Below are 21,166 nucleotides of genomic sequence, written 5' to 3'. Positions count from 1 at the left end.
ATGGGACCCCCATGGCCAGTAAGGATTTCTGAGGTCAGGACTACGTGGATACCTGACCCGGTCCTTTCAAGAGCTGCTGAAGGGCTGACCCCAAGCCTGGCAAGCTGCACTGCCTCCCTCTTCCACAGGGAAACTTTCTGTCTGTGGGAGCAGCTCAGCACAGCTAAAGAGTAAGCATTTTCCTCCCCAGAGAACCTGGTTTCAGTGGACTTGGTTGGCCCTTAGCCCTTTGGGGCTGGCTTGCGGGAGGCAAGGGGCTCGGGTTGCAACCTTGGCTGCTGGGTAGCAGGGAGAGCAGCACAGCAAGGTGGTCCGTACCTGCTCAGCCCCAGTGAGGGCAGGATGATGACCATGAACACCAGGAAGAAGAAACACTTGTGCATGGTGAGCTGATTTTCACTTGACCTGGGGAGAGGGGAGGCAAGAGAATACCATTACACTTATCTGAGGCAGGGCAGCTGGTCGAGAGAGGGGCTGGGCTAGGGCTTGCTCTTCCCCAAGGAACTACTCCCAGCCCCAGCTAGCCATGTACATTTGATCTGTGTATCTACAGGGGCTTGCAAAGCCTCTCCCAGCCCAGGGTTGTGTGTGGAATCACCATGAGGAAATCTGCTGTAGTGAATGCTCTTGTCCTCCCAGCCTGTCATCTCCTTCATCCCTACACTCATACCATCCCTGCTGGCAGAGACACCCAAAAAGAAGAAGCTGAGAGTCTAACAAAGGGTTCAGAAACCCCTGTTTCCACCAGGAGAAGGAAGGGAAGTGGTGACAAAGCTCCTGCAAAGACTCAACAAATCATGCACAGGGGGTGGGGCCAGTGGCTGGTCAAGACAGAACGTTGTAGGAACCTGGCAGTCTCCTAGGAGACTCTGAGCATCCTGAATTACTTGGAGGGCTGGGAGTGCAGCTGAGACGTGCCTCTTGAGTCAGGGCCATGGCCCTGCTGTTGCCAGTCCAGCATCACACCATCCCTTTCACAAACTTCTCCAGACCCATCCTAAAACCACCTCCACCTGCCTTTGTCAACAGCCTGGAAGTGTTCAGGGATGTGACAAGGAAATGGCTCCTTTGGGCATGGACTGTCCATGGAAGGCAACGCTCACAGGGCTTTGTGGGAGTCTGTCACTCTGCGGCCTGCCTCACTGCATGTCATGTCCCATGAGTTCTACTGAAATTCCTCTCACCTACCACAGCCCTGGGGGAGCCCTTGGGGGGCCAGCCCTGTTACCAGCCCTGTTACCTTGTCCAGTGTGACTCCAAGAATGCCGAGTAGTAGACGAGGAAGGGCAGGAAGACGGAGAAGGCCCAGAGCAGCAGCGTGGGAAAAAACTGGGTGATGATGGGGTTCTGCAGGAGGAGATATGCCAGACACTTCCTCAGGACGGTGCCAGAGCCCAGCCATGCTGGAGGCAGTTCCATGGGCCTCCTGGTGCAGCGGGCAGGCTGCGGCACCCCCTCCCTGAGCAGGAGCATTTGTTTAAGGAGATAAGAGCTTGAGGCCAGCCAAAGGCACCACAGGTATGCTCTGAGACCCACTGCCTCCCAACAGCTCACAGGTCAATGAGTTGGAAGGAGATGTGCTGCTGGCAGCTCCTAACATCTCCTGGAGCTCTTCCCACCCCTCTCCTCTTGCAGTGTGCCAGCCTGCCTCGCCTCATGGACACCAGCACCAGAGCTCAGGTTTGCACAGATGCCCCAGGGCTCTGCCACTGGAAACACAAGAAAGGGATAGGGGGTGGATGGAAATCGGGGACGTGACCATTCCTTGCACCTCATGAACCCCCATCCCAGTGATGGCTCACCTTCTTGGGCCAGTGTAGAGCCAATGCTCTCCCCCTACCATGTATAAGCCTGGAAATGGAGACCCTTTGGGAAAGCTGGCGTTGGGCCCTAGGGACTACCTTGAGGCTCTCCACAGGCTGTGTGACGTTGAACATGTCCATGGTGTTGACGATGATGGCAGGTGTAGTGAGGAAGAAGAGGAGGACAAAGAGGCAGATATTGAGGAGGATGAATCGCACCCACCAGGATGTGCCACGGACTGATAAATTCTCCCTGTAAGAGGAAAGTGTGACTTGGACATGGTGTGGAGGAAAAGCAATGTGTTCCAGGCCTCCCAGCCTGGCTTGCCAAGGCTCTGCCTCCCACTACCCACACAAACCACCCAGCAGCCACTGCTCTGAGCTCACCCTCTTCCCAGCCCTGAGCTGCTGCACTGACACCTGCAGAGGCTCCACAACCAGAGAATGGCTATAGGGGGTGCCTGTGCCACCAGGAGGCTTTGGAGTCAGGCTGGAGAAATCAAAGCCTGGCAATTACCCCAAACCTGATGCAGCTGAGCCCAGACAACCGAGAGGTAATCACGCCAATCATGCCTGCTGACTTCTGCTACAGCCACAGAGGGGATTGTCAGCCCATCACTCTGGGTAAGTGCCCTATAGATTAAGGACACAGGTTCCCTACAGCTCCATAGGCACCTTATAGCTATGGGCATGGGTTCTCCCTGGCTGCTCTCCCCCATTCCTCCCTCCCTTCTACCACAGGGGTTCACCAGATGATATCGCTGGGTGTAGGGGCATAGCAAATGCCCCAGTGGTGTGACTTGACCACGGTGGTGACAGAGGACTGCTGGGGGTGCTTGCGGCAGCGGATGTGGCTGTAGTCCTTCAAAATCCTGCAGGAGGAGGGAGACAGGGGTCAGGTCCAGACCAAGGGCATAGGAATCATAGAATCATAGAATAACCAGGTTGGAAGAGACCCACCGGATCATCAAGTCCAACCATTCCTATCAAACACTAAACCATGCCCCTTAGCACCTCGTCCACCCGTGCCTTAAACACCTCCAGGGAAGGTGACTCAACCACCTCCCTGGGCAGCCTGTTCCAGTGCCCAATGACCCTTTCTGTGAAAAATTTTTTCCTAATGTCCAGCCTAAATCTCCCCTGGCAGAGCTTGAGGCCATTCCCTCTTGTCCTGTCCCCTGTCACTTGGGAGAAGAGGCCAGCACTCTCCTCTCTACAACCTCCTTTCAGGTAGTTGTAGGGAGCAATGAGGTCTCCCCTCAGCCTCCTCTTCTCCAGGCTAAACAACCCCAGCTCTCTCAGCCATTCCTCATAAGGCCTGTTCTCCAGCCCTTTCACCAGCTTCGTTGCTCTTCTCTGGACTCACTCCAGAGCCTCAACATCCTTCTTGTGGTGAGAGGCCCAGAAATGAACACAGGATTCAAGGAGTAGCCTCACCAGTGCCGAGTACAGAGGGAGAATAACCTCCCTGGACCTGCTGGTCACGCCGTTTCTGATACAAGCCAAGATGCCATTGGCCTTCTTGGCCACCTGGGCACACTGCTGGCTCATATTCAGTCGGTTGTCAACCAACACGCCCAGGTCCCTCTCCTCCAGGCAGCTTTCTAGACAGACTTCTCCTAGTCTGTAGCACTGCATAGGGTTGTTGTGCCCCAAATGCAGGACCCGGCACTTGGCCTTGTTAAACCTCATGCCGTTGGACTCAGCCCAGTGGTCCAGCCTGTTCAGATCCCTTTGCAGAGCCTCCCTATCCTCCAGCAGATCAACACTTCCACCCAGCTTAGTGTCGTCTGCAAACTTGCTAAGGGTGCACTCAATGCCTTCATCTAGGTCATTGACAAAGACATTGAACAAGGCTGGATCAAACTGCTCTTATTGTGAGAGCCTTCCTGCAGCCCCAACAGAGCTGCCATCTCCACAGGTGGCAGAGGCACAGAAGAGAGACCCATCGCCTGGCTTTGGGTGGAGAAGCTGGCAAAGTGCCCCCGTTCCACAGCAGCAGCTGCAGCCACATGGTTGGGGGTTGTGCCCATGCCCATTGCATGAGGAGCACTCACACAGCTGTCATCCGCTCATCCTGAAAGGTGACAAAGGCCATATCGAGCCGCTTCAGCGTGATGCGGTTGCGCTCAGCATTGAACTCGTCCGTAAGCTTCTCCTCCAACTCCCCGTAGTACTGCTCGGCATCCACCTGCAGGAGCAGCCAGGGCTCTGCTGCGCTCACTGGGCTGCAGCAGCAGGGATGTGTCGCCTGCAGCCCTTCCTGCACCCACCTACCTGCTCAAAGCCACAGAACTGGCAGCAGAAGATGCGGGCGCAAGGGTGGGTTTTGATCATGATCTTCCCCTCTTTCTGTGCCTTGGTGGTGAAGTAAAGTCGCCCTTTCATTGCCTTGCGCCTGCCAGGAAGTCAATAAGGACAAGGATCATTGGTGAAGCAGCACACAGACAGACTGGGTCCTTTGACAAGGCAGGCAAGAGTGGTTCACACACCTGCACAGGTGGTGGGGACCTGCATCCACTCACCTCTCCGCATCCAGCTTCATCAGCTTGCGTACATCGAAGCAGAACTGGACATTGGTGACAGTGCAGCTGGGATAAGCCTCACTGTGGGCACAGGGACACAGTGGCACTGGAAGCCAGGGGGCAGGGACAACTGTCACCTGTCTGCCAGCTGTCCTGGCAAAGCTGCGGCACGCTGCTACTCACTGGAAATGCTTGACAATAAGGGAAGGGTCTGTGATCTCCTTGGGGATGTGGGTAACCATTAGTGTCCGGGCAACCTGGAGAAGGAAAAGGGGCAGTGCGGGGGGTGGTAGGCAGGTGACTGTGGGCCATCTCACTGCAATCCTACTCGCCCAGCTGCCGGGAAGGCAGAGGTGAGCTGGGGCACCAACTGCCAACCCAGATGCTGGTCAGCACAGATATCCTCAACATCCAATCCCAGACCCCAGGGGCACAGTTGGCTGCTGACACTTTCCAGAAAGACAAACACAACAGAGCTTCCATCGCCAGAGACATGGTAATAAGAGAGAAAGATTTGCATCCAGGCTGCCAAGCTTTCTCCAGAAGCTGGAGAAAACCAGCCTTATCTTTCCCTGCCTGCCCAGTCCCAGGCTGTTTCTAAAGGTCTCCCCACCTACTGGGACCATCCTTTCTGCTAAGCACAAAGTTGTCCATTAGTGCTGAACAGGGCAGGGCTGAAGGAGAGGTGGTTGCTCACCTTCTCATTCTCTCTGTATTCAAGGTGGACAGAGTGGTGAGCCATGCACAGGATGGTGAGGATGAAATAGATGAGGGCGAAGATGCTGTGCAGCCACAGGAGACGGTCCCTGGAGGAGATGAAGCGGGGATCAGTGGGCGCTGTAGCAGGTGTGTGGTACATGCACCAACATGGTGCTCAGCACCTCACCCACAGCTGCCCCCATGAGCCAGTGGGATCCCGTAGAGGTGGCTGCTGGAACCCTGCCCCAAGGACAACAAGGGCACCATCCAGGGGGTTGGCAGAAATGAGGTCACCCATCATCCCTGAGATGAGCATCCCTGCAACGAGCAGCACCAGTGTGCTGGCCACCACGATGGTGCTTGTGTGTGGTGCAGACAGACACAGCGGGTACTGTGAGTGGCATGCTGCTCACGTGGACCTGTCCTTGTCCTCAGCATTGGGACTGTGGTGACCACTGTGCCTGGGCACTCCCTGCAGTCCCCACCACAGTGGCAGCATCCACAGCCCCTCTCCAGATGTGGAACCACGTACTGTGTTGGGATGTTGGCAATAGTTGTCCGGCCGAAGTGGGTGGGATTGTGTCCTGCAGGGGAAGAGGGTAAGTGGAAGGTTACAGGAACCCAGCGCACTGTGTGTGTCCATGCTCCCACAGTTAGTGGCTCTGGTCTTTGCTCCCTCCTTTTCCATCTCCCAGGTCCCCACCAATTCCTTGCTGCCCTGACACTCCTTGCCTTTTGTGTTCCTCTGTCCCACAGCCCATGGTGGGTTTCTGCACACATGAGAGCTTCTAACAGAGGGGTCCTTCTGCCCTCCATCCCCAGGGCATGGTGCTTGCCTTGAAACTGGGGAAGCTTGCCAAGCTCCTACGCCAACCCGTGACCCGTGACTGAGGAAACACCTACCTAGGAGGTTCCCCGAGAAGTTGACGGGCAGGATGACAGCCACGGAGAGCACACAGACCAGTGTCAGCAGGACCAGGAGGTGCCGCTGGAAGGAGAGGTAGGTGGTGGCATCGATCCCACACTTGCTCTGAATCTCCTCATCCCTGGGAGAGAGGCACGTTGGGGTGAGTGCTGGTGGTGCCTCCCCATCGCCTCCTACCCTGGGGACACTGGCTGTCCCAGCTTCACATAACCCACACCAACTCATGGCATCCTGCCTGTGGCACAAGGCATTCAGGCACAGGGACACAAGGGACACAAGCGGGCTTCAGGCTGCCATCCCATTATAGGGCCAGCTCCTACCCGGAGAGTTTGAAATTCTTCTGCCCCTGACAGAAGCCAGGGTCCAGGAGGAAATGCAGAGGTGAGCCCTGTGCTCTCTCTCCCAAGGGGATATTTTAGGAGGGCTTGCTTCTGCCAGTGGACCCAGCAGTTCTCTGTGGTGAGTGACCACCTGCAGGCACCCATTGCCCAGGGACAGGCAGCAGTGGGGCACGGATGCTGAGGGCACACACTTACTTCATCTGGTAGATAGAAAGGAGCCAGGAGCAGAATCCCTGGAAGAAAAGAGTCAGGGTGAGCTGGGGGCAACTACCCTCACCTTCCTGGCGAGAAGCTGGGGCACGGCAGGTGCTGGGGATGTGTGTGGAGGTGGTGTGGTGTGTGGGGCCAGGGGGCTGAGCAAATGGAGACAGCCCCCAGGTTTGTGTGCCTGGGATGCCCAGCCCAGTGGCTTGTCTGCAGCAGTGGCCAAATGCAGCTGCTTCAGAAACACGGAACATTTTTGTAACACAGGCTCCCAGCTTCCAGCAGCTCCCTCCTCTGTGCCTTCTCTGACAGTCCTTAACAGGCAATGTGTTTTTTTGACCACTATTAAGCACTGAGCCAGCACTGCCATAGGGTGATATTGGACAATGCCAAGATCTTGTGTAATAGTTCATTTTCTGTCACTGCACATGCAATATTAGAATTTTTCTCCCCTATTCATTATGTTACATTTTACCAACACTGGAGTTCATGCGAGTTCAAGGTGCCTTTGCAGTACTCCCTGTCATGACTGTACTGAACAACACCCAGCCATTGCACCCCTGCTCTTTGCCCCCTTTCCAAAGGGTTTATGCTGACCTTGGACAGCAGGGACCACAGGCAGAATCCTATGGGATTCCCTTACCAGACTGACTCCCCTCCTATGCCTCGCCCTGGCGCTCTGCTCTGGAGAACCCCCTGGGCTATAATTTCTTGGGTTTTCCAGAAACCCTACTGAGAAACCAGCATTTATCAGTCGATTCTCAGCTCTCCAGGTTGCCCATCTGCAGTAAGGAGGTGCAGTCAATAGCATGGATATTTGTCTTGGGGTGTGTGAGAAGTGTCATGCCTGCTCCTGGGAATTTGTGACAGTAATGGGAATTCGTTAGGCTACTTTTATTGCAACCCCATCCCCCACCCAACTGCTAGCAGAATGCTCTGATGCTTCCCTAGAAGGACTCCCAGGCAGGAATTTGGTGGAGCTTCTCCTCACTGGATACGGGCATCAAAATTTTATTTAGCTCTCCTGCCACATTTACGCCTTTTCCAGCAAGCATTTCTATCTTCAACATCTAGCAGCCCTACAAACCCTCTGCCAGGTTTCCTGTTCCCCACATGTGAAGAAAAATACAGTACTTGCTTTTATGCTCTCTACAAATTTCCCTTCAAACCCCTCTTCCCCTCTCTTTTGTGTATTTTACATTTAACCTAGCAGAGTTCAGATTTTCCTCATTTGGGAACAGCTTGGCTTTTAAAAGGATGTCTTCTAACTTCTAATAATTCCCCTTAATCTCCTCTTTAGCCGTGTTCATGTTCCCTGTGGTCCTTCTCACTTACATACTCTTTGACAAGCAATATTCATTTGCCCAGAGCACACAGTACTGAGTCTTTAAACAGGCTTCCTGCCACCTGCAAGAATTTTGCTTCTTTACCTTTCCTGCCTATTTTTTTTTTTAAATAAGTGCTGTTATTTTTTCTCAGTCACACCAGTGACTGATTTTTGAGCTTTTATTGTCAAAAAAGGGAAAGAAACAGACAGCAAAATGTGTCGGTCCGTGCTTGCACCTAGCAAAGCCCAGTTTGTGCCTGAGAAATAAAAGATGACTTTAAAGCCCCCACAGCCCACCACACTGGCAGAGATGGAGGTGTGATCCTGAGGAACGCCCTCCCAGGGCCAGAAAGGTCCTGGTGAGCACCCAGAGCAAGGCTCTGGCCATACCTCTGACTAGGTCCCTGTGGCCAGCATGGATGGCCATGAAGCCAGGAGATGCTCACCCTGGTGCGAGCAAGCCCTTCAAGCTGCCACTCAGGACAGCTACCTCAAACCAAGCTAGGACAAAGAAGCCCTCCAGCTTTCCCAGGAATACCTCGCTGCTAAAGGGTGTCAGGCAGGAAACTCCACTCTGGAGGGTTTATTTTCTCCCATTTATTTTGTGACCCGGGCTTCTGGCAAAGAGCAGCCGCTGCCACAACTGCCAGCACTCACCACGTCCTTGTTGTCGGCGTCCAGGGGGCTGCTCTCTGACGGAGACTTCTCCTTCTCACTCTGCTCTCCATAGAAAAGTGATGTCAAACTGCAAGCAGGGGAGAAGTGGAGAGGTGAGACAGGAGAGAAGCAGCAGATGGAAGAGGATGAGCACTCTCGGGGAAGCTTCTGCTACGACAGCAGCCTGGGAAATGCCTCCCCCCTCCCTGCATCCCACTCTAGGATTGGACCAGCGGCTACTGCTGCATCTTGCTTCCTCCACGCTGATAAGTCCCCACAGCTTCTCTGTGGCTCTGGCCCACTGCAGGGTGGCTGAGGGAGCATACAGCCTGCTGGATCAGATTTTTATATTCTGTTGGTTTCAGCCCTCAAATGACATTACAGTAAAAGGAATGTAATCCGTGCTTGAATTTTAAGTCTCGATTGCCCTTTTGATCTCCTTGGTGAAAGGAAATATTGCCTGTCCATTGCCAGACTCAGCTCCAGAGCCTGAGCCCAAGAGGAGCTGGAGAGGGGAGAAGGCAGGAGAGGAGCTTTTACAGTGTTTGCTCCTGCATGTTGCCCAGCCTTTCAGAGATCCCCTCCTGTGTGCAACTGTCTGTGCAAAGAAAGATGCTCTGCTGCTTGAGGCAAGCTGTGCTCTGGCATCCAGGCAGTTGTGGGCAGCATAGCCTTCCTGGAAATCAGATCTGGGCTCTGCTTTCACTCTGACACCAGTATTTTTTGTGAGATTCTGCATCAGCCAAGCTGCTTTGGTGACAAGAGCGAAAGAGTTATAGCTGTGTGTCTCCCTCTGCCACTGGCTAGCCTCATTTGTTCCAACACAATGGTGGGAGAGAGGCAGTGGCTCAGTTCCCACCCAAATGCAGCTCTTGGGCCTCTGTCCTTCCCAGGACAATGCTCTCTCAGGTACTGAGAGCACCATCATCAGACGGTGACTGCAAAAGAGAATGAAAGCTGGCTCAGGCTTTCCCTCTCCCTGCAGCAGGTGCTGCCTGTGCCACCATAGGCAAGGGCAACCAGACCATTCCTAGTGGTAAGGAGGAACAGGAGCACTTGCTGAGCTTTTCCATGGGCCACTCCACAGCACCAGCCCTCCTGCCAACCCTCTTGAAGAGGGTGGAGCCATCACCCAGAGTGGCCTTGCATCTTGCTCACCTATCATTGTCCATCAGCAACGCCAGACGCCCGTAGTCCCAAGCTGCTTTCCGAAGGCAGGAGAAGATCAGGAGGAGAAGCTAGAAGAGGGAAGAGGAGAGGTGAAGAGTTTCACTGCAGTGTATAACCCCACAGGCTCTCCTTACATCTCTCCTTTCTGTTTTCCCACTCATGAGCGCAAGCTCATGCAAAATTCTTGCCTCAAGACAAACTGCTCCTGCTCTCTAATCTTACTGCTGCTGCTGAGCAGCCCAAGTGCCACCTGCTGCCCATCATGATGTGGGCAAAACTCTTGGTCCCCTGCACTCACTCCAGTTCCCTCAAACAGCCAGGCAAATCAGTGTGCTGCCCGCACTCGTGTATCAGCACAAACATAACATGCTCACCTGTGCTCACAGCCAGTCTGACACCTCAGCCAGAGGCTGCGATGCCCATGGACATGACACCCTCCTAGCCCACTTACCAGCCAGAGGATGAAGTTCATGGCAAGCACTGTGGGCACACCGCCAAACGGTAGTCCTTCCAGGACAGTGCTGCGGGAGCGGGCGCTGAAGCATTGCTCTTCTGTGCTGTTCACCAGGGCATCCAGAAAGCTGAGCATATCCAGTGAGGTGTGGCCAGCACCATCCGGTGCCGGCTCCACTGAGTACATGCTCTCCATCAGTGCCATCCCGGGGCCTCAGCCTGCAACACAAGAGCAGAGGTGCAGATGGAGAGGCTTTTGCTTGACAAAGGGCCATGGCTCCTCCTACAAGCTCTGAGAGGCTCAGTAAGAGCAGGAAGGATAGAGGACTGGCTGGTGACCTTGGAGCTTCCTCAGTCCTGGTCTCTTCCAGGGATGCAGGGCAGGGGGTCTTGCTGAAGAAATCTCATAGCTACCTCATACCCCTTCCCCAGCCCAATAAACCCCATGCCATTTGGTTGTCTGTCATACCTGAGACAGGTCTTTCACCACTTCTGGCCCTCAGTGCCTAGAAACTGGGTTGAGTCATGGCCACCCTGGTGTGGTCAGCAGGTAGGAAAGAGAAACAGATGCATTTGTTTGAGTTTCTCAGAATAAGAGCAATGACGATGTTAACAACTGGGCTGCTGGGGCTGCACTTGCTTTGCTTCCCATGGCCACGTATCTAGTGTATGTGGAACATCCCAAAGCCCTCCCTTCTCCTCCAGCATCATGATCTGTGTGACTCAGGAGTTGTGGGACCTCCCTTCTGTCTTTCCACCAGAGCATAATTGCTCCTTCCAAGACGACTTGATGTCTTCAAAAGAATCAGCTTCTCAAAACTCTAAATGCCAGGCTTCTCCCAACTTCCTCAGGAGCTGATATCGCAGGCTACAGTCCTCACTGGTAGGAAACACCTAAAGGACATTAATGGCCAAGACTGTGGCTTGCTTCCAAAACGTTTCCTACCACCATGATTTAGGTAGGAGAGGACCCTCTCCAAACCTGCAGTGCCTGGGACCCCTGGGAACAAGCACCCTACAGCAGCCGGCATGGCTGCGACTCATGGGGATGTGACAGATCTGTGTGCCAAGGCAGTGCCAAACTTCTACTGCATTCATCAGAAAGACAGGAGGAGAGGGAACTAGCACAGCAAACATAGGGTAGGTACAACATGGCCATAGTCTCTTCTCCTCATGTACCTGCCATGCCTCCACTCCTTGGAGCACCCTTCAAGCACCTTTTGCCACTTGCTTCTGGTGCCCAAAGAACTGTGTGGCCTTCAGAGGAGGACAGCTATGACTGCGTTGAGACCAACCACATTGTCAAGCTGAGACCAAGGTGCACCCTGGGGCAGCAGAAGGTCTTCAGGGTGCTTCCATGACGGTCCATTAATAGGTTGTTGGGGCAGGGCTTAAAAATGGCAATCAGATTGGGTCCCTAATATCTCTTCTGAAAAGGTCTCAAGTTAGAATGTCTAGTACTTTTAGGTAGCCAAACTCGGAGGCTGAAGACCCTGCTCAGGGGAAGACTGAGGTTACCGGTGTTGGGGGGAACAGATCGACAAAGAAGCTTTATCTTTGGAGGCCTTGAACAACCAAATATGATATTGAAGTAGGTCTGGTCCTGAGTAAGGGTTTTTATCAGATGATCTACAAGGGGGGCCTTCCAACTGCAGTTACTCTACATCTCTGTTCTTGTGAACTTGTGTTCCTGACAAGAACATCTTCTGGCCTAACTGAAGTTTATATGGAGTTCTATGAGTGCTTTGACCTGCAGACATGCTGAGCACAGTATGTTGTGACCAGTATATTGTGGCCAGCGCAAAGGCCACAGGAAAGCTCAGCATGCTTACTAACATGTACTCCTGTGAGCTTTGTATTCAAGCCACTGGGAGGTCATTCCTCTCCCTCCTTTTTAATCTGTATTCCAGCCACAACTGGGACCCTGGTGCAGCCGCTGCAGTCACCCAGCAACAGCTGATCCCTGCTGCAGGATGCTCACAGCCCACATGGACAGCATGGAGGAAGAGAAGCAGGAGCCATGGTCTGATTAAGCAATGGAGGAGGATGCAAACAAAGACTGCCAGCACCTCCAGAGACTTGGAGATGCAGTGGTGGTGGAGGTTTTTCCTACCAAGATCAGACAAGATCAACTCTTCTTCAGCAGCAATCTGATTGAGAGGTCCTTGGGCAGTACAGATAGAGTACGCACAAAATGCCTTGGCTTGGAAAGGAGATCTTCCTGAGCTCTACATGGATTTGCTTTTGTTGGGAAACATACTTCTGCTGTGTCAGTGTGACAGATGGAAGACTACTGCAGCACGTGGTTTTATATTCACTGCTGTAGCCTCAGCCTTTCTCTCTTAGACCGTGCAGCTTCCTGCTTGAGGAGATTAATTCGGTCCCAAAGCTCCTGAGGAGCCTAGGCATCCCTATCCTGCAGCTGAACAGAGCCCATAGGATGGAGGTGCTGGGACAGGAGCTGATACAGGTTACGTGCCTGAGACACTGAGTCTCTTTGAACTCTTTGTCCAGGGAAAGGAAAGACTGAGGAAGACAGACGTTTTTTCAAACACAGAGTTGACAGCCTGACAAATGCAATCAGGTGGACACCAGGGATTCCCAAGGTATTCTCAAGCCAAACTCTCAGAAGGGTTGAAGAACTTAAGAACTACTCTTGGTGCCTGCAGTTTCCAAATTAAACACACACAGATGGTGACTTCATATATTTTTAATTTCTGAAGCATAAATTCCAGCCAAAAGAAAAATCTCCACTGGAAGCCAAAGAGTGTCTGGGATGCTTGGACCAAGGCTACAAGCCCAGCAGTTCCTGAGGCTCACTCCACTATGAGGTTAGGCTGGCATCTGGCTACCTAAATAGGTGCATCAAAGGGATGTTAGAAGCTGATGAACTACAGGCATCAATATCCCCAGAACATGCAGACCCATGGCTGACCCTCTTACTGTTCACAGGGTGCAGGGTCACCTGGCGCATGGGCTTCAGCGTCTGCTACAGATCTGCCTGTGCTGCCTACAGCATCTTTAGTTTTCCTCATAGGTCCCTAGCCATATACATAGTGATGTGGCCGGTCCATGGTGTCTGGAGACACCACAGCCCAAGCTGAGACACTGACTATTAGAGTGGTTCCCAAAAGAACTGCCAAGTCACCTCAGATATGCTCCACAAGGCACCCCAGCAGACTTGGAACCGAAGTACCATCCCTGCAGCCAGGTCTGAAGTGAGGGATGGGCTGACAAAGCCTCACTGTAGGGCCTTCAATCATGACCTGCCTGCTAGCTGGGGTCGGGGGTCCTGTACTTTGAGGTTCAGCATGAATGACCCTGTTGGGATAACAAGCCCTGAAGAGGGAACTCCAAAAAGGGAAGACCCAAAGGAAATGAGTGGGCCACTCTGGCAAGCAGCAGCTGTTTGCCCTGGCTGGCCTGCCTCCTGCTTGCCAGCAGGCAGCTGTGAAACCACCTGGGCCACCGAGACCTCTGGCCGGGTCAACCCTTTCCGATGGAGGTGCTCTCAATCTGTTCTCCTCATGTGCATGTCTCCCTCCCTCCCCTCCTCAGTAAGCAGCAGAGCCATCGCCATCTGGCATTTTCAGCTGTTGAATAATTCACTGCCTTTTTGTTAACAGGGAGAATGTGTCTCTGACCGAGGAAGCTGTTGGACCTTCACCAAATAAACAAGGAGGCTCTTAGCAACCTCCGAGTCCCTTCTCTGCCACCACCACTCCACTACCCAGCAGTAACAGTAAGAGCACACAGCTTGTTTCTAGGCTCTGTCTGCACGCTTGTAGGAGGAGCATCCTGTTGGAGGATGGCAGGGTGAGGGGGATTTTCACAGGCATCAGTACGGGTTGTCTTTCCTTGTCAAGTCCTTGTTGCTGCACTCTTCCCCAGTAACAGATATTTTGCTCCTGGAGGACAAAATGAGTTCCTCCTGGAGATGGTGCTAGTATCTCCTACTCCAAGCTCTCCTGCCCACAGGCTTTCCAAATGGAAGCCTTCACCCACACAACCCAACTGGTTCCTGTCTCTCCACCCAGCACTGCTGTTCCAATGCCAGAGTCTTACTGCACAGAGCAATTTCAGGAGCAGAAGACACCTGAAGCCACTGGTATAGCTCAGTCCCTTCTCTCTTCGGCACGTCCAGCCCTGTTGCCCAAAAAAGCCATCACATCATGCTCAGGCCTGAAATGCAACCCTTGTGGCATATCACAGCTCCTCCGAAGACGATCTCAAGCTCCTGCCTTTCTCCTAGTCCCTTCACCCCCGGATGCCCATGGAAACCCACCTCCAACTATCTAAACCGGTACTTTTCTAGACTGTTTGTTCCAGCTAGTCTTCACCTTTTATGGTGTTGTTCTTAGAAAAGCTTATGCAAATTATTTAGCTGCAGCGTTATCATTAAAACAACCATTTGGAACAACCAGCTAGAAGTAAATCATGTAAACGCTCTAGGAACAGAATATGCAGCAGAAATGGCAAGAGGAGACTTCTGCTCACACACACCAGGAACAGCTCAAACTCAGACCTGTAGGACATTTAAGGAGCTGTTGGAATTGGTCCAGAGGAGGGCTAGAAGGATGATCAGAGCGGGCTGGAGCACCTCCCATGCGAGGACAGGCTGAGAGAGTTGGGGTTGTTCAGCCTGGAGAAGAGAAGGCTCTGAGGAGACCTTACAGCGACCCTCCAGTACCTGAAAGAGGCCTACAAGAACGCTGGGGAGGGACTTTTTTACAAAGGCATGTAGTGATAGGATGAGGGAGAATGGTTTTAAAATGGAGGGGGAAAGATTTAGATTAGATGTAAGGAGGATGGTGAGGGACTGGCACAGGTTGCCCAGGGAGGTTGTGGTTGTTCCATCCCTGGAAGCGTTCAAGCTCAGGTTGGATGGGGCCTTGGGCAGCCTGATCTAGTAGGAGGTTGGAACTAGATGATCTTTAAGGTCTCTTCCAACCCAAACTATTCTATGATTCTAGGACATGTTCAACCTCCCTCCAACTGAAGGAAATACCTTACTTAAAGAATAGTGGTATACAGAGCAAGGGATCACATGGGCACTGCAGATCAGAATTAAAATTTTCACACCAGTCATATGAGATAATTCAGCATTTTGCAATACTCTGTCGACAGCACTCTGTGATCGTATCTTAAAGGCCCAAACAAATCCCACAGACCAGTTCTCATTCCCAGCTATGCCACTGTCATTGTGCTTTTCCCAATCTTTAACGGCCAGTGGAGGAAATATTGTTGTGAGTAACAGAGCTGGGTGGGTGCCTTTGCCTTAAGAAGGTGTTGGAAGAGCTTCCTGTTAGCTTGTATGAGGCAGTGCCTCCAGATGCCAACCACCGACAGACATCCCTCCATGCAGTTGCTGTCCTAGAGGAGCAACAGTGATGGGCAAGTCAAGAAACACAGGACTGGGCAGGGTTGCAGTGCAAAAATAAAACAATAACATAGAGAGACAGAAAGTACAATTTATGGTCTACCCAATCTAGGTCTTACTTAGAGGAAAAATAGTAAAATTGGGTCAGAAAACATGCAGTGTACTAGAGAAAGGCAATCATTCTTTCCCCTTTTTTGCAATGGTTGTGAATGGACAGTGAACGTATGGGATCTGACATTGAAAGTTGTTTGCTGGATTATTTCTATGAAGCATTTCCAGTGTGTAAGGTTTGCCTTGAATATTCAGTGCCCTGTTTGTTTTGTTGATACACCAGCATATGCTTCTCCTCTCCGGTTGGGTGGGCACTAATCCAGAGAATCAGATTTCCAATTAAAAATAAGGCATTTCTTTTATGTGAATGCAGTTTTTCAAAATCTGTCTTTCCCTTGAAGCACCCTGCCAGCAAACTCATTTGCTAGGGGATTCGTGGATAGCTGGAGTAGCAAAACACCATAACGGTCTTGGGAGCACTCAGATAACTAAGCTGGGCTTCTTGGCACGCTTGCGCTCACTCAGCCTTGGCATCCTGCCCCAGCAGGGAGGGCATCACCCATTGTGCCTGATGGATGGGCAGCTGGGGTGCAGGGCTGCTGACAGAGCTGCCCGTGGCCATGCGAAGTCAGCAGAAAAGCCAGGCTGAGAAGCCTGACTGTGTCTCCTAGAAAGCAAGTGTTCCTGCAACCTGACTGTATCTGCATCCTTCTTCCTTTGCAAGGAGACATGGCCAGGCTGCAGGAGAGGAAATCAAGGACCACTGTAACGGGAAGATCAGGACCAAGCAGGGAGGCAAAACTCCCGTGTCCCACCTTGCGGGACTGCAGTGACCAACCTTGCAGGATTGCAGTGACATGGAGGCCAGGAAACCTGAGCCACAGCCACTGACTCAGCAGGACTAATGACCTTGGGCTGGGAAAATGCTCAGCAACACCCTGGGCTGAGCTCAGCGCACACCCCGGCAGAAGCAGTTTTGGCACCAAAGGGCATGGTGACCTCTCGGGCTCTGTAGCTCAGTCTACAGGAGAACAGGCACACTGCTGGCCACATTCATCCTCAAGGGGGAAAAGCACAGAGGGGATGGGACCACACATGTGGCCCTCCAAAACCCCACATAGGTCCTCAGGTCCAAAAAGCAAAGAGAGGGTCAGACTGCTGATGGCCTGTGGGGCGAGTAGACATTGAGAAACAGTTCCTGGGCAGCGCTCTCTGCACAACCTTCAGCATCGTCAGGGCAGGTACCTGCATGGGAGACCAACTTCCCTAGGGCTGTGACCGACAGACCCATGGAAAGTGAAGCCAGGACCCACCGGGGAGCCGAGGCACTGAATGCAGAGAGATTGATAGCACAAACACTGTGTGAATGCTGTGCCCACACCCTGCTAGGGCCACGGCACAGACAGGCCACCAGCAGAAGACCCTGTCCCATCACCCATATTCTACGTGTCCCATCACATAGGATAGCAGGCTGCCTCACACTGGACATACACTAGACTGTCCTGTTAGCCTGCCAGAAACCAGACACACTTCCAAACAAGAACCACACCACAAGCAGCAATCTGGCCAGTGGGCTATGGAGGCTGGGGTCAGTAAGGTTTGGAGGCAAGGGACCACCCTGAGGCAACTGATGACTCTTAATAGGTATAAAACACATGCTCAAAGATGAGTTTTCTTATTGCCAGTTGAGACGTAATTGCCCAGAGGGGTCAGGAGGACTCACCAGCCAGTGTCCCTTGTCCCTGTATAACCCAAGAGTGACTCTGGACACACGTGCCAGGGTGCTTTTGAGGATGGAGGTTATGAGTGTGGGAGCAAGTGGGATCAATGAGAAAATGAGTGTAAGAGCATGGCTCAGTGAAATAAACCTGCCACCTGTAAGCTCTGGCACTGCTTTCCCCTTGAGGAGAACAAATGCCCACCAGGCTTGCAGCCAGCCAGGACAAGGGGAGAAGCTGTCCCACAAGTCCACTCAGGCTGCAGGGGAGATGCCAACACCCCAGTGAGGCTTGCTCTGGCACTACCACTCCCTTCTCCGAATCCTTCTGTGTGGGTCCTGGCCCCCAAGGGCTTCCTGCAGAAAGGGATGCGTGGAGGCACAGGAACCAACAGGCAGGGGTCACATGGGCATCGTTCCTGGAAAGGAAAAACGCATGTCCTCCCTGCTCCTCTCTCCTCACTGACTGCTCCCAAACTGCCTCATCAACATGGACCATCTAAACTATGTGACCCACCAGGAGGGAGTGACAGCAATCCCATTTTGGGGAGCCAAGCAAGTTTTTCTGCTCTTATCAGTGGCATGTTGCCACCACCTTTGGGAAACCTTGTGTAGGGTCACACTGCCCCAAAGGAAACAACCTGGGACTCACCTTAAACCAACACAGCATTTGAGAGCAAAACCCTTCCCTGTCACATCCCGTTGCGGTGGCTGCAGTGTCACTCCCAGCTCCCTACCCAACCCTTCACCTCCAGGACCACCTTGTGAACTCAGGTTCACGTTTTTGTGCTGAGACAGAATAAGCTCCATGTATGAGGTTTTTGGATAAGGCACCCCAGGCCCCAGCATTCAGTCACTTGCACAAGCCCTTTCTCCCAGAGGGATGCTGCGGACCAAGCAGGGCAGCACTGACTCACTGCAGTGTTCCTCAGCACGAGAATAAAGCCAAACCTCAGGCAATCAAGAGCAAATGTTGCTTACAGTGAGATCAACAGCCAGAGAGGCTTGTTTGGGCCAGTGCGTGGGAGATGCTGCGCACAGAGGAGCTCTCCTCTGGCACCTCCTCCTCACATGTGTGAGCCAGCAGCTGCTGGAGCCAGTGCACAGCAACTAGGAAGGAAGAACTGGAGCAGAGTTTATTCATTCCTCCCCCAGCCCTTTTCGCCACATTTGACTAAGCTGCCACTGCAGGCTGGCTCTAACCCGTGTTTGTTTTATATTTCAATATCCTGCTGTGCACACAGCGTGCTTAGCCCCTCACACTGTACTTTGTATGTGCAAAGCACCGAGCAAATATAAGTTAATTGGGCTGCAAGCTCTCCAGGGCAGGGAACCGTCACTCATGTTCCACCATGCACCCTTGTCCTCTGATAGAGCTCTTCAGCACAAAGGATTACTAAGGCCAGGCTCAGCCCAAGAGCAGAGCACAGCAGGGAGCCACTTGGCTGCTGCTAGGCAATATTTGGGAGCAGAGAGCCAGAAAAGGGGGCTTGTAAGAAAGATGGAGACATACTTTTGAATAGCGCTTGTAGTGATAGGATAAGTCATAATGGTTATAAACTAAGAGAGGGTAGATTCAGACTAGATATAAGGAAGAATTTTTTTTATGATGAGGGTAGTGAAACACTGGAATGGGTTGCCCAGAGAGGTGGTAGATGCCCCGTCCCTGGAAATGTTCAAGGTCAGGTTGCACCATCACATCCTTGCTCTGAGCTGGAAAGCTGGATGCTGTCTGCAGTCCCCAGAGGAATCCCTGCACTTGCAATTAATTAACGACGATACACACAGATGAGGACAACTCCCAGGCCCTACTGCTTGTGTGACCGAGGGCCATGGCAGCAGCTGGCCCTAGGAAAGGGCTTGAGCTTCTCTGCAAAGGCTATCAGCAGGTTACTTACCTCTTGCCGGGTCCAGGACCACAGCATGCTGTGCCCACACACTGTCAGCCTGGCAGCAGCCTCCATTTGGCACTGAAGGCCAAGGAAGGCACCTCTCAGCAAGGCTGCGACCGGCAGTGGGGTGTCAGGCATTTACAGGCAGATTGCTTCTTCCTCCACCCAGGTAACTGCGCTCAAACAGGAGGATTTTAAGGCTCCTGTGAAGGAAGGTGCCACCTCCACTGGGAAAAACACTCCATAGCACAAACCTATAATGAAACCAGGAGCCTCCATGCAGTGGCCAGGGGCCAGCCTGAGGCTGTCACTGCAGGTCATGGGCATTTTTCACAGCGCCACAAGGCACCAGGAGCATTGGAGTCCCTGGAGACGAGTGAAAAGGCAGGATGGAGATAGGGGAAAAAGCAGCCCTTTCCTCCCCATGTCCCTTCCGTTGTGTGAGAAGTGGGGAGCTGTGGGAGGTGGAGAGGAGATTGGGAGGTTTATCTGCTGCTTTTTATAATCTCTCTGCACCCACCTGCTGCAGAGAGACTGCCAGCCACAGGAGTGGCCAGCACAGATACAGTCATCACCAGTGCATGGAGGGAACCGCAGCCCAGGGAAGAGGCAAGGAGAACGGCAAGGAGAGGACTTGGGCTGTGCATGAGGGGGGCATAGACCGAGAAGCCCAATATTGCACTGCTTGGATCAGGCAACTCCAGTGACGTTGCACCATGGTGTCATGCCCAGCCAGGATGGCATAGCGTGCTTGGGGATGGCATGGACCTCACCACTGAGCTGACAGAGAAAGCAGGTACATTTCAAGTCCCCTGTGCAGTTGCTCTTAGCTGCTGAGCTCCAGCCAGCCCTCCTCACAGCTGATGCCTGCAAGCCTGCTATGAGGTAGGGTATGAGTACAGGGGCATGGGGGGCTAGCAGGGGTTTGGTACCCATGCTGCTGGGCCCAGCTCGGCTCCACTCCAGCCCACTGTTGCCTGACAGGGACTTGAGGGCACCCTGCCATCGAGCACCCTCACCCCACAGCCTCCCAAGGGCCAATATAAGGTGGACAGTGTCATGCTTGTCCTGTTGATCGCCTTCTCCTCGGGCCATTTGTGCACCTCCCTCCACACTGCTCTGGGAGAGGCCTCGGCACCCAGCTGCTGCCAGCCTCCCCCGCTTCACTCCTCCCCAGCTTCGAGCTGCCACAACATCCTTGCAGCTGATTACACTGCAGGAGCAAAGACACACTCCTGTCCTACCCGGCTCCCCTCTCTGCAACCTCAAAAGCTTCTTCCTGAAAGCAGTGGGTTATAACACTATACACACAGAGAAAAATTATGATTTTAGAGCATCTGCAGAGCTAGAACATTTCTAGTGCTTGTGCTGGGTGCCAGAAGCAGGGTGAGGCTTGGGCCGCAGTGGGAGCCTACAAGCACACCGCTTGCCAATCTTGGCGCCCACAAAGCTTTCCTCCCACCTCTGTGTAGCTTCCGAGCAGATTTGGGTAACACCAGACGACCGGGGTGAATCACATCACACTGGGTACGTGGGAGCTGTCAGCTCAGCGAAGGCTCCAGCACTGGCAGGTTGCACAAGCCGGGATGGCCCCAGCAGCTGCTGCACTAGCTGCATCCAGCCATGCAGGAGGGATTAGCTCTCGGCATACTAACTTGAGTCAACAGTGCATCTAAGGGAAGGGGAAGTTTTTGATGGTGAACACAGGGGCCTGCAACCAGAGGACAAGAAGAGAAGGTGCTCCCCAAGGTCTGGCTTGACCACTTCTATACCCTGGGGACACATCCATAGGGGACCCATCAATTTGCCATATACCACCTGGTGTGCAAACAAATTTGGTCCTTGAAAAGGCAGAGGAAAGAGACTGAAATCGTCTCATACTCTCAACATCAGATTGTGCCACCTTTGCCTGGGCCATGGGCCAGTTGCCTGCCCTTCCACCAAATCCGGCCCCCACACAGGGCCAGCTCAGGGCTGCTTTTCATTAGGGCAGCAGAGGGAGCGTGCAGTCAATCTTCCCTAG

The 21,166-nt window shown here is 53.0% G+C and overlaps 1 protein-coding gene across 4 annotated transcripts in view; it reads right to left on the bottom strand.

Moving 5' to 3' along the window:
- TMEM63C (transmembrane protein 63C) overlaps positions 1–21,166 on the bottom strand; it is a 38,032-nt gene that overhangs the window by 3,989 nt on the left and 12,877 nt on the right. For 3 of the 4 annotated variants that reach the window (XM_069858587.1, XM_069858589.1, XM_069858590.1), the window contains exons 2-17: positions 10,573–10,688; positions 10,102–10,322; positions 9,639–9,718; positions 8,481–8,568; positions 6,488–6,525; positions 5,930–6,072; positions 5,559–5,610; positions 5,025–5,133; positions 4,511–4,584; positions 4,328–4,408; positions 4,080–4,200; positions 3,860–3,993; positions 2,552–2,674; positions 1,902–2,055; positions 1,241–1,347; positions 319–405 (exon numbers count right to left, since the gene is read on the bottom strand). In XM_069858587.1, coding sequence (XP_069714688.1) covers positions 319–405; positions 1,241–1,347; positions 1,902–2,055; positions 2,552–2,674; positions 3,860–3,993; positions 4,080–4,200; positions 4,328–4,408; positions 4,511–4,584; positions 5,025–5,133; positions 5,559–5,610; positions 5,930–6,072; positions 6,488–6,525; positions 8,481–8,568; positions 9,639–9,718; positions 10,102–10,308 — 1,598 coding nt within the window. In that variant the 5' untranslated portion in view covers positions 10,309–10,322; positions 10,573–10,688. The remainder of the gene's footprint in view (positions 1–318; positions 406–1,240; positions 1,348–1,901; positions 2,056–2,551; positions 2,675–3,859; positions 3,994–4,079; positions 4,201–4,327; positions 4,409–4,510; positions 4,585–5,024; positions 5,134–5,558; positions 5,611–5,929; positions 6,073–6,487; positions 6,526–8,480; positions 8,569–9,638; positions 9,719–10,101; positions 10,323–10,572; positions 10,689–21,166) is intronic. The other variant, XM_069858588.1, reaches the window with a different exon arrangement.

This window comes from Phaenicophaeus curvirostris, chromosome 5 (assembly GCF_032191515.1).
Source record: "Phaenicophaeus curvirostris isolate KB17595 chromosome 5, BPBGC_Pcur_1.0, whole genome shotgun sequence".
Classification (NCBI taxonomy): domain Eukaryota; kingdom Metazoa; phylum Chordata; class Aves; order Cuculiformes; family Cuculidae; genus Phaenicophaeus; species Phaenicophaeus curvirostris.
This window is presented reverse-complemented; position numbering and strand designations above follow the sequence as displayed.